Source organism: Bubalus bubalis, chromosome 24, assembly GCF_019923935.1.
Source record: "Bubalus bubalis isolate 160015118507 breed Murrah chromosome 24, NDDB_SH_1, whole genome shotgun sequence".
Taxonomy (NCBI): domain Eukaryota; kingdom Metazoa; phylum Chordata; class Mammalia; order Artiodactyla; family Bovidae; genus Bubalus; species Bubalus bubalis.
In genome coordinates this window covers 8817728-8830288 of record NC_059180.1, presented here as the reverse complement: position 1 = coordinate 8830288, position 12561 = coordinate 8817728, and the positions used below count along the sequence as shown (strand labels likewise).

The window sequence follows — 12561 nt, the reverse complement described above, 5'->3', positions numbered from 1 at the left end:
CCACATTGGGGGCAGCCTCTTTACCGACTGAGCCCCCAGGGAAGACTGGTGTCAGGGTGTTACCAAACCAAACTTGAGTTTGCTGGCCCACATGAACCAAAGTCAAGGTACTGACACGGGGTTGTGGGGAAGGAAAGTATAGCATTTATTGTAGAGCCCACCAAGAATGGGCAGCTTGTGCTCAAAAAACCCAGACTCCCTCATAGCTTTCAGGGAAGGGTCCTTAAAGGCAACACTTGGGGAGAGGGCTGCAGAGTGCATGACTTTCTTCTGATTGGTTGGTGAGGTGGTGTTCCAGTAATGTCATCAAGCTCCATCCTCAACCTCCCCGTTTCCAACTGACAAATCTGCAATCTTCCTTTTGGTCTCAGCATGGAGGATGGAGTCACCATCCTTCACCTGGGTGGGGGCCTTAGTTCCTGCAGAACAGCTCCAAGATATGTGTCAGATGGTTACGTATATCCCTTAAAGAGGAACTAGGACTCTGTTTTATAGCTGAATTATTGTCATTATTTTCTCGCTTAACTGCTTTTCCTTTGTTTCACGTTCCCTCACTTCCCTAGTTAGTAATGCTTGTGCCTGCTCTTTGGAACTCAGAGCAGCCCTAGGAGACTAAAGCCATTTTCTGTAAACAGGAACCTGGCAACACAGAGAGGCTTTTGTACTCAGGAGGGTTTCATTCCCCCCTTTTCTTTGGTACTCCTCAATCCTGAGGGGAGCGGGTGTGAGACAAGAAAGAGAACAACGTTTTGGATAGAGGTTAATCATAAACTCAGCAGGGGAACTCTTTCAGAGGAGGAAGAAATTTTCCTCTACCCTTCTAGGTTCTCCTGGCTGACCTAAGATTTAAATTGACATGAGATTAACAAGAGAAAATCAAACAGAAGTTTAATAACATATTTTGGTGGCTCCAGTGGTAAAGAATCTGCCTCCCAGTGCAGGAGACGTGAGTTCGATTCCTGGGTGGGGAGGATCCCCTAGAGAAGGAAATGGCAACCCACTCCAGTTTTCTTGCCTGAGAAATCCCATGGACAGAGGCTTGTGGGCTACAGTCCATGGGGTAGCAAAGAGTCGGACACGACTGAGCAACTGACAACAACAACATACATGGAAGAGACCCCGGGAAAACTGAGTAACTCAACAAAATGGCTGAAACACTCACTTTAAATACTCTCGTCAGCTAAAGATAAAGGAGGATGTTGGGGTAGGGGTCTGGAACGTCAAAAAGGAAGAATGCAGGACTTTCTTGGTCCAGTGATTAAGTGGTCCAGTGATTAAGAATCTGCTTCCCAATGCAGAGGACTCAGGTTCGATCCCTGGTTGGGAAACGAAGATCCCCCATGCTGAGGGGCAATTAAGCCTATGAGCGACAACTGGGCAGCCTGTGCACCACAACAGAAAGATCTACAAAAAGACTGTGCTACGTAAAGATCCCAAGTGCTGCAAAGACCCAACACAGCCAAATAAATAAACAAACATGTTAAGAAAAAAGGAAGAAAGCCATTGATATCGACAGAAAAGTACATGTTTGGTAAACAAATGCTTGCTGGGCCAAGCAGAGATAATGGGGCAGAGAGAGGACTCTGATCTCGAGGCACTTCCTGGAATTTCCTCCCACCACACCTAGCTCACATTCTTAGCAGATATCTATGGCCATAGCCCTATCTAAATATTTTAGGCAGTTAGGGGGAAGGTCAAAGTTTCTTTTTTTGCCACACCAAGAGGCATGTGAGATCTTAGTTTCCCAACCAGAGATCTAATCTGTGTTCCTGCTGTGGAAGCATGATGTCTTAACCACTGGACCACCAGCGCAGTCCCAGAGTTTCTTTCTGAGACTTAATAAAACCATGCACCTCAGATTCGGGTTTAAACCCACATCCCAGTACTCAAACTCAGCCAGAAACCATTGTCTCTTAGTTGAGTTCACGCTCCTGGTCTCAGGACCTAATAAAGCTCAGGTTCTTTATGTCTAATTGCAGAAAGAATTCAGGGAGAGACAAAGTAATAGGTAAGAAGTGAATTTATTGACTGACCAAAAAGTACCTTCTGTTTTTTTAAATAAAAATAAATGACATATTTTTTGTTTTCACCAAGAGCTTTATTGAACAATATAGTCACCATTTTGTTCCACTACCTTCTGCCATTTTTCAGGCAACTTCATCATTTCATCTTCCCAAAACTTTTTATCTTTTTGAGCAAAAAATAAAAAACTCTTCCAGGTGCCTCTTAAAGTCTTCCAGGGAATTGAAAATTTCTCCATTAACAGAATTTTGTAGGGACTTCCCTAGTGGTCCAGTGGTTAAGACTTTGCCTTCCAGTGTAGGGGCTTCAGGTTCGATCCCTGGCTGAGGAGCCAGAATCCTACATGTCTCATGACCAAAAAAAACCCAAAACAATATAAAACAGAAACAATATTGTAAAAAATTCAATAAAGACTTAAAAAAATTTTTCAGATAATTTTGTAAAGACTAAAATAAATGGACATCCAAAGGTGCAATGTTTGGCAAATACAGCAGATGAATTAGAACTTACTAGTCAAAATGTAACAGTTTTTGCCTGATCATCAAAGAAACGTGTGGTCTTGCCTTATTCTAATGGAGATTATGTGTTTTCTATTGACTAATTCTGGATGTTTTTCACTGAGTGCTGCTTTAAATCGGTCTGAGAGCAGTACTTGTTGAAAGTCATTGCTTGATTTTTCCAGAAGGAGCTCCCTTCCAATCCCAACATATATACAGCATCTCCTTCTTTGAATGAAGACCGGGCTTTGGTATGGTTGCTGGTGGTTCATTTCACTTGCCCCACAATCTCTTCCATCCACATTATTATACAGTATTCACTTTTCATTGCCCATCATAATTTGCTTTAAAAACAGAAGGTTTTCATTACATTTCAGTAGAGAATCACATGTGGAAATATGGTCAAGAAAGTATTTTTCAAATAAGTTATCTGGAACCCAAACATCAAAGTGATTAGCATAACCAAGCTGGTACAAATGATTTTCAAACTTAATTTGGATATTTTGAGTATGTTGGCTGTCTCCCGCATGGTATAATGTTGATTGTTCTCAAGGTCTCAATCGATTGCTATTAACTTAAACCAGTCTACCTGACTGTGGAGCATCACCCAAAAAAAGTCTCTAACATGAAACTTCACAATCACTTTTGACGCGTCTGATCGGTCACATCTTCTCCATACACTGCATAAATCTTTTTTTTTTTTTTTGCATTTCAATTGTATTTTTACCTTTCTTGAAATAATATAGCATTTTATGAAGAAAATATGGCTTTTTTTCTTCCATCTTCAATATTAAAATGGCTACACAAAAATTCACCAGTTTTGATGTTTTTTTAATGCACACTGATACAGCAGCTGTCACAGTCTAACAAAACTGTTTCCAATCAAGTTAAAGACAACTAAGCACTATTCCCGAAAAAAATTAACAAATTTAGAGAGAAACACTCCACAGAGTGTTGGCCATTTCAGAAGGCAAGAGGCCCTGATACATGGGGTGGTTAGTTTTTATGGGCTAGGTAACTTCATAGGCTAATGAGTGGGAAGATAATTCCAACTATTTTGGATAAGGGGAGGAGATTTCCAGGAATCAGGCCACTGTCCATTTTTGGCCTTTTATGGTCAGCCTCAGTCAGACCTGTCATCTCACCGATGGGTGTGTCATATAGTCTATGCTAGTCACTCAGAGGTAAAAGCGTCTGCCTACAATTCGAGAGACCCAGGTTCTACCCCTGGGTTGGGAAGATGCCCTGGAGAAGGACATGGCAACCCACTCCAGTATTCTTGCCTGGAGAATCCCATGGAGGGAGGAGCCTGGTAGGCTACAATCCACAGGGTCGCAAAGAGTCGGACACGACTGAGCTACTTCACACATACATAATGAATTACACAGTTCACTGTGGGTTCATGTCCCATCTGAAGCACAGCTGGGTTCATGTCCCCTGTGAGGCACGACTGGGTTTGTTGGATGGCATCACCGACTCAACGGACATGAGTTTGAGCAAACTCCAGGAGATGGTGTAGGATAGGAAAGCCTGATGTGTTGCAGTCCCTGGGGTCACATAGAGTCGGACACAACTGAACAACAACAGTGAATTACAATGAGCATGTAACGAGGCTCAGGGTCTGCTGGAAGTTGAATCTTCTGCCATCTTGGACCTAGTGGGTTCTAACCAGTTTGTTATACCCTCGATGGCTTATGTCATCCTTTTAAAAGTTGTGCCCTGGCCCCTTTCCCCCCTGTTTCATTAGGGAAAAGTAAATACCATAGGATATCACTTGTATGTGGAATCTAAAATATGACATCAATGAACTTATCTACAAAACAGAAATAGACATACAGAACCAACTGGTGGTTGCCAAGGGAGAGGGCGGGATTTGCAGCTACAATCTATTATCTATAGAATGGGTAAACAACAAGGTCTTACTGTATAGCACAGGGAACTATATTCAAAATCCTTTGGCGAACTATCATGAAAAAGAATGTGAAAAAGAGCATGTGTATATTACTGTTGTTGTTTAGTCACTAAGTCGTGTCCAACTCCTGTGACCCCTTGGACTGTAGCTTGCCAGGCTCCTCTGTCCATGAGATTTCCCAGGCAAGAATACTGGAGTGGGTTGCCATTTCTTTCATATATAACACATACACAATAGTTACTGTAGTAGACAAATTCCAAAATCTCAGTGGCTTAACAATATGAAAGTTTTTTTGTTGTTGTTCATGTTACAATGCAATGCAGGTTGGTAGAGAGGACACTGCCCCACACAATCTAGGGCCCAGATTCCTCCATCTACAGACCCACTCTTCTCTGGTGCTTGGAACCTGCTCCATAGCCAGAGATTGTGGGTTCATGTCCCATCTGAAGCACAACTGGGTTCGAGTCCCAATCTGAGTTGTTTGGTTTCAGCAGCACTAGACGCATTTCAAGTGCTCAACAGCCATGTGAACAGCGTGTAATTATAAAACAATGCCATCGTCAGTTCTACTGGACAGCCTCGCATGGATCTTGGTGACTATTCTAAAACTGAAGGCTGATCCTACGTCCCTCTTTGTCCCGCCGGAATTCTAAGGCTCCTACTGCCTAAAAGCTGATGCTTTGGGGAAGCATAAAGGACCTCAGGAGCCAGGAGGAAAAAGAAATATACTTCCACCGGGATACCTTTCAAAGCGTCTCTGAAGATCCTGGAATCTTTCCAGGCTGAAGGCGTTCCCAAGAACTTTGAACTCATTGGCTGGTGGTGGAGGGACGGGTTGCCAGCGCTTTGCTCTGATTGGGCATTTTCTCTGAGCGGAAAAACAATCATTGAGGGAGATGGGGGCGGGGCTAGGCTCGCAGTACAGGCCCCGCCCAGCGTTCCGGAGCCCACCCACCTCCCTGGCGGGTCAGATTGGCGGTGAGTTCTGACCACCTACGTCTTAAGGGCCCTTCTACCCTGGAATCCCTCTCACCAAGGCCGATTGGGAGACGAGGGCAGGTCATCCCCCTTTCCCCCACCGCGAGAAACACCCCTTCCGCAGCCCTGAGCCCCCAGGTGTCCAGCCTCGCCCTCTCTGTGCTCAGTGTTCCTTCCTGTGAAATGGGATTGCATTGTTCCCCGGGCAGAGGCCGCGTCCTGACAGCCTCCTCTGCTCCGCACGAGGGTGGGAGGGGGTTAGAGCTTTAGGTGGGCCATGTCCCCACAGCAGGATGGCGAAGGGCAGGAGCCTGCCCGAGGTGCGTGCGCTGGTTGGGGCTTCGCATGGCATCACTGACCTGGCCCACAAGCTTCACTTCTATGACCAATGGGCTCCGAACTATGACCAGGTAAATCGGCCATGTCCTCACCTCTGCTCTCCTCCTCTCACCTGGCCTCAGTTTTCCTGTCTGTAAAGCCGGAATAGTAAGCCTAGAATCATCCCAGGGAGATGAATGTGAGAGTGAAGTAAGATCTGGGTGCAACCTCCAGCCCTGTCTGCTCTCCATCCAACTCCTCTTCAGCCCAACCACGGTGGCCCTGCCCTCTGATCCTCTTCCAGATTGGCAGCCCCTAGAGACTAGGAGCCAAGACCTCCTCACCCAGGTACAGGAGTCCAGGCAGAGGAGCTGCCTGGATGAGGTGCCGTGAGCGATCACAATGAATTAAGCAGACAGCGATGCCAAGGCCCACAGAAAGGGCCCACTGAGAGAGAAAAGTACCTCACACCTGCATCTCCCCTCACTGTAGTTCCACCAGATCCTGGGCCCCCAGCACACACATACAGCTTGGCTTGGTTGACTCTACCCCACAAGAAGGACCCCTAAATGCTGGAGCATGGGGTGGTGGTTGGCTCAGCATCCTGTCCCCAGGATGTGGCTGCCCTGCAGTACCGTGCTCCCCGCCTCGCAGTTGACTGCCTCACGCAAGCCCTTCAGGGTCCACACCATGCTGCCCTGATCCTGGACGCGGCCTGTGGTACTGGCCTTGTGGCTGCAGAGGTGAGGCCACCCCAGATCCCCTTCCTTCCCATCAGCCCCTACTTGCTGAAAATTCCTACTACCCCAGCCCCAGATCCCCACTTGCCTGCTCAGACTCACTGTTTCCAGACACTGGGGCCACATCCACCGTGGGGCCCACTGTCCTCCTCGAGGCGTGGGGACCCACCTGGGAGGTGGCAGGTGTGAACTGTGAGTGGGTTCCCCCACCCCAGCTGCAGGCTCGGGGCTTCCGCCAGCTGCATGGGGTGGATGGAAGCCCAGGGATGTTGGATCAGGCCCGGGCCCGCGGCCTCTACCAGTGCCTCAACCTCTGCATCCTGGGCCAGGAGCCGCTACCCAGCGCTGAAGGTACTTCCCCTCCCCCCTTGACAGCCCAAGGCCCACCCTCTGACCTAGCCCACCTGACAGCTGACAGAGCCCCTTCCTTTTGCCAAGACGCCATCCCCCTTGCCTAGCCCTCCCCAAGTCCCCTCCCATGCCGAGCCCCTCAATCTCTCATTGAGGGACAATCTCGCATGAGATGCTTCCTCTGAAACCTCCATCCCACGACCTTATCTCAGTCCAGGACTGAGCCACAGCTGCCGTATGGCCCCAGGGATCATGGTCCTGCAGACCCTAGCAGCAGGCCTGGTCCCCCCCCAGTCCCCACCATGAACACCGTCCTCCAGGGTGGTCTGAGGCCACACTGAAGCCAAACCACCACGCCATATCCGCACGCCCACACAGGGACCTTTGACGCGGTGCTGATGGTGGGTGCCCTCAGTGATGGCCAGGTGCCCTGCAGCGCGATACCTGAGCTCCTGCGAGTTACCAAGCCAGGTGAGAAGCAGCCCATCCAACCACACCCACGCACACCTTCCCTTCTCCACACATACAGACACAAGCCTCAGAACCCCTCAGGCCAAGCGAGATGTGTGGTGGGGTTGTGCCTGGGGTCACACAGCCTAGCATCTCAGCCACCAGCTTCCAGCCCAGCCTCGGCCTCAGCTGCCACCATCAACAGACCCAGGTGGTCATCTTGCCTTTCAGCCATTGGGAAACCGGAAACAGCTCCACTCCTTTTTGGCCTCTGCATCTTCACCAATAAGCAGAATGCCACAGTCCCTTCCCCACAAGCGTTGCAGTGAGAATTGGGTGAAGTAGTGTCTATCAGGGCTTCCCTGGTGGCTCAGACAGTAAAGAATCTGCCTGCAATGTGGGAGACCTGGGTTTGATCCCTGGATCAGGAAGATCCCCTGGAGAAGGGAATAACTAACTACCTACTCCAGTATTCTTGCCTGGAGAATTCCACGGACAGAGGAGCCTGGCAGGCTATAGTCCGTGGAATCGCAACAAGTTGGACACGACTGAATGATTTTCACTTGCTCACTCAGTGTCTATAAGGCCTGTATTTCAATCCTGGCACATAGTAGGGGCTCAGTTCAGTTCCCTCATCTTCCAGCTTCCCCACTAACTCAGGGCCAGCCATTAGAGGAGTCTCTTTCACTTTCGAGGCCTCAGTTTTCTTATCTGTGAAATGGAGCTGATAGATATAAGCACTTTTCTATAAACTCCACACACGGGGCTGGTGTGCAGCTGGGGATTGTGGTTACTGTGTTCCTACTGTGTGCCTTACCCCATGGGAGCCTCTGGACTGGAGAGAAGGTACACACGCACCCCACACACCCTGGGAAGGGGCCAGGGGAAAAACACCAGGCTGGAGGTGGGCCCCAGGAATGTGGGTGTTCAATCCTCCGAGAATTCAGGGAAGAGAGGCATCTCCCACTTCTGGTATGGGGGGGGTGACACCCAGGCGCACAGTCTAAGCAAAGGCCCAGGCAGAAAGGAGGGTGATGAAGTATGAGGATTCTGTGGTTAAGACCCGGCTGAAGCACAGGATCTGGAAGCCCGAAGGTGCCCCATCCCAGCAAAACCTCATCTACTCCTGCCCGCAGGGCCCAGAAGGGGCTGTGGTTAAATCAGGGCAGGTCCGGGCAGGCTTCACCCTCAGGGAACCACAGAGGCTGACAGATGCAAGGACATTGTGTTGGGGTCAGAGAGAGAGGTAGTGATCAGGCTCAGGGGGACAGGAAACTTCCATTACCTGTATCAGTAAGACCAGGCCACCTCGCCCAGCCTGGGCTTGCCAGACCCCTTAGCTGGCCAATCTGCCTGTCCACAGGTCACAGGCTCTTCTGCTTCAGAGCCTTTCCTCTACAAAGCCCCCTCTCCACCAGTAGCACCCTGCTTCTCCTTACCTCCTCCTCCAGGAAGCCTTCCAGACCCCTATCTCTCCTGAGTATATCTGAGCCCGTGCTGGGCATACAGTAGGTGCCTAGAGAAGACCTGGAGGGACGAGGTCACTCATTCATTCAGCCAGTGCTTATTGAGTGTGCTGGCCTTCCTGTGAGACAGGGTAACCTTCCTCGCTTTGCAAGCTGGGAAACTGAGGCGCCAAGAGGTGAAGGGACTTGCTCTAGGTCCAAAGCCCATGAGTGTTCAGACACAACCATACCCTCCAGCAGACAGACTGGGTGAGCAGTGAGAAGGTAGCCCCCTCTGTCAAGGGGATTCAGCCAAGAATTCCCAGCGGAAAGGATGCTTGAGCCTTGAAAGGTACATAGGAGGCCATCAAGCTGGGGGAGCAGAAGGTATGCCTGGGGGAGGGGGCAGTGAGCCCCAGAGGCTTGGAGATGGGAAACAGCTGGCCTGCGTTCAAAGCTGGGAGGACTTCCGCCTGTGAGGATGTGAGTGGGAAGGGGACAAACGTCCCTGTCCCTGGCTCCCGCCCTCCCCCCACTCACCTGCTCCTCTCCCACCCCTCCCCAGGTGGGCTGGTGTGTCTGACCACCAGGACTAACCCATCCAACCTGCGGTACAAAGAGGCGCTGGAGGCCACCCTGGACAGGCTGGAGCAGGCCGGGGCATGGGAACGCCTGGTGGCCCGGCCTGTAGACCGGTGGGAACTGGCCACCTCCAAGCTCGAGGTGGGGCCTGGCACCTCCGACAGCGACGGCTTCATCTCCGGTATCATCTACCTGTACCGGAAGCAGGCGGCAGCCCAAGCTGAGGGAGGGAGGCCCGGTGCCTAGCCCCCAGCTGGCCTCTAACCCTCCTGTGGCCTCACCCTCTGCTTTGCCTGTAAAATGAAACCAGTGAGTCACCCCTGCCCCCAGGAGAGCTGTGCCTATTAAATGAGACCCAAAGTGGGCATCAGAACTCTGGCGCTGTGGTTTTTCTCACCCCCCCGCCAGAGTGACGTCTGTCCCAGTGGGAGACAGAGGGAAGAAACAGGACAAAGAGGGCCCCCACCCCTGGCTGTCCCTGGGCCTTGGCACGCAGGGCCACAGACGCGACTCCGTGACTCCTCCCAGCGTGGAGGGCCCCCTCCCTCTAACCCGCAGACCAGGAACCCGTGCTCACACATCTGGCCGAACACTTTCACGTGTCCTGGGTTCGGTTTCCTCATCTCTAAAGGGATTGGAATGCAGAGTGGAGGATCTCAGAGTGTAGCTTGGAGGCTGCCCCAGAGCTGGGCAGGTGAAAGGGCCTGGGTGACTAGTCAGCACCAGCACAGGTGGGGATGTGCCCAGGGCCGATGATAACTCCTCCATTCAGGAGCCTCAGGAAGGCTTCATGGAGGAGGAGGCGTGGAGCCGGGCCTTCAAGACTAACAGGGTTCAGAGGGTGGAGGAGGGAAAAAAGACATTCCAGGCTGAGGGCAGGGACAGCCTGAGCACAGGCTGGGAGAAAGGATCTGAAGGGTGAGCCGACCAGCCTGGCAGCCCAGACAAACCTGGAACAAAAGTGGGAGAAGGCAGATGGCCCATCCCCCAGGGCTGACTGTTCTCCTCTGTCCTCCCTTCTAGGGTCCCCAGCACTTCACGAGGATCCTGGGCTTTACACTGACAAACAGAGGGCTTGAGCAAGGTGGCTACAAAGGTCAGGGCCAGTTTCCATGCCTCACAGTTCCCCAATATCAGTTTTGTTAAGTCTTCCCATCCTAGCCACTCCATGGGGGTCCTGCCCCTTACCAACCCCCTGCCCAGGCCTCCAACCCCACCCCCCGCCCCATGTCCACAACTGAAATCAGATCAATACAGAGAATTCCTGTGCACAGGTCCCATTTATTGTAGAAAATAATAGCAATTACCGTGACAAATAGCTTAAATTACAAAACAGAAACCACATAGGAGGCAGGGGAAAGCCCCAGGACTTCCTGGGATGAGGGCCAGAGAAAGAGTATTCCCCCTGCCCTCTCCAGGCTGCCAATGACCTTGGCAGGGGCAGAGGATCCAGAGGTGGCCAGGATCAAGGGGCCGGGGGCCACGGTCGGGGGCTGGAAGGGGTGCAGGCAGCTTGGGCCACCTCTATGGCCTCCTCCCCCACCACTACCCAAACCAGTTTGTAGCACCTCCACCCCTCCCCTCTAAACCTGTCCGTCCACTCTGTGCAACTAAGCTCCAAGGGCAGGTAGGTGAGCAAGGCGGCCATTCTCATGACCCCAGGTTTCCATGGGCAAGACCCAGCCTAAGTGCTCACTGGCCCAGCCAGAGAATGCTGGCAGAGGGGAGCAGGAAGGATCGAAGAAGGGGGACGGTGGTCAACGTGGGCCCCATGGTCCACTGAGCACCCACTCAGAGGCAGAGCCCAAGCAAAGTCAAGGCTGAACTGTCCTGGCCAGCAGGAGCCAGCCCCCTGTATCCACAGCCATTCAGAGGAGGGTGGCCCAGGAGTCTCTTTCCATTCCTCCTTGCTGGTGTTGGAGGTGGCCTTGAGAAAGTGTCCGAGAGGGCCAGGAGGCTCTGGGGGCTGCTAACCCGGTCCCCCGCTGCCCATGGCTGGGCCATCCGCCTAGGGTCACAGATTGCAGTGAGCTCAGTCCAGGGAGAAACAAAGACGAAAGGAAAAAAAATTTAAAAGAGTCAACAGTAGTGCCTTAGACGTAGTTGCTGGCTGGGGCCGAGCGGGCGGCGGAGTACTTAGCGGAGTAGGGCTTGTCGTTGCGGGGCGGGCAGTTGAAGCAGAGCAGGGCCCCCCCAAGGATCAGCAAGCCAGCGGCGGCCCAGCCCACGTAGAGCGAGGCCCCCATCTCCCGCTTCTGGCCCGAGGCCACCAGGGGGTTGTAGAAGTCGCGGATGACGTTGTTAGCCGTCCAGGACACGGGCACCATCACCAGCAGGCCGGCCAGCAGGAACACCACGCCGGCCACGATCATGATCTTGGCCTTGGAGCTCTCATCATCCACGCAGTTGGTGCACTTGCCGCCCACCACCGACAACAGCACGCCAAACACGGCCAGGATGATACAGATGACGATGAGGGCGCGGGCCGCCTGCAGGTCCTGCGGCAGCGCCAGCAGCGAGTCGTACACCTTGCACTGCATCTGGCCGGTGCTCTGCACCACGCAGTTCATCCACAGGCCCTCCCAGATGGTCTGCGACGTGACGATGTTGCTGCCGATGAAGGCCGTCACGCGCCACATGGGCAGCGCGCAGCTCAGGATGGCGCCCAGCCAGCCCAGCACGGCCAGCGCGATGCCCATCACCTGCAGCCCCATGGAAGCCATGGCTCAGCGTCGGCGAAGAGGCGAGGCGCGTCTAGGACCTGAAAAGGCGCTGAGGATCCGGCTCTGGAGGCTGTAGGAGTCCAAGAGCCGCGGACGGCTACTTCGCAGCAAGGCCTTACACCGGGAGGAAGTCCGAGGGCAAAGCCAGTTGGAGCCGCTTCAGGCGTCTCTCCCGAGAGAGACACAAACCCAGCGAGTGTGACCCGACCAGTTCTCTTCCTGCCAACAGGTGCCACAAGCTCGCGGGCTCCAAACTGGAGCGGTTATATGGTGCTCCGTGGGAGGGGCGGGGGCCGAGGGAGGGGTTTCAGTCCCTGGAGCCGCCCCTTGACCAGTTCCTCTAGATTCCTGAGCCTGCCAACAAAGGGACTTTCAGGTCCCAGCCCTGGGCCCCTGAGTCACGATCCAGTCTCAGAGGAAACTGCCCTTTCCCCCTGCCCCCAGGCCTCTGCTGAGGTCACCCAAGAGACAGACACTGAGTCACAGCCTCCAAGCACCTGGACATCCCTGAGGGGCCAGAGGAGGAGTCAGGCCCAGCTGGGT

General features: G+C 52.6%; 2 protein-coding genes across 2 annotated transcripts; one reads left to right on the top strand and one right to left on the bottom strand.

Annotated features, from left to right (window-relative positions):
• The first annotated feature begins 5163 nt into the window (after positions 1-5163).
• Positions 5164-9668, top strand: METTL27 (methyltransferase like 27). Its single transcript, XM_044935655.1, is given in 7 exon segments — positions 5164-5409; positions 5699-5819; positions 6342-6470; positions 6683-6818; positions 7197-7289; positions 9279-9408; positions 9410-9668. Coding segments are annotated over 6 exon segments (795 nt in total). The 5' UTR covers positions 5164-5409; positions 5699-5702; the 3' UTR covers positions 9600-9668.
• An 888-nt stretch (positions 9669-10556) lies between these two features.
• CLDN4 (claudin 4) lies at positions 10557-12273 on the bottom strand. Its single transcript, XM_006057087.2, has one exon. It carries the CDS (start codon positions 12016-12018, stop codon positions 11389-11391), a length of 630 nt encoding a protein of 209 aa, XP_006057149.1. The 5' UTR covers positions 12019-12273; the 3' UTR covers positions 10557-11388.
• Between the last annotated feature and the right edge of the window lie 288 nt (positions 12274-12561).

Bases quoted from the DNA above. Each gene is read 5' to 3' on its own strand.
- CLDN4 (XM_006057087.2), bottom strand. From the start codon at position 12,018: ATGGCTTCCATGGGGCTGCAGGTGATGGGCATCGCGCTGGCCGTGCTG.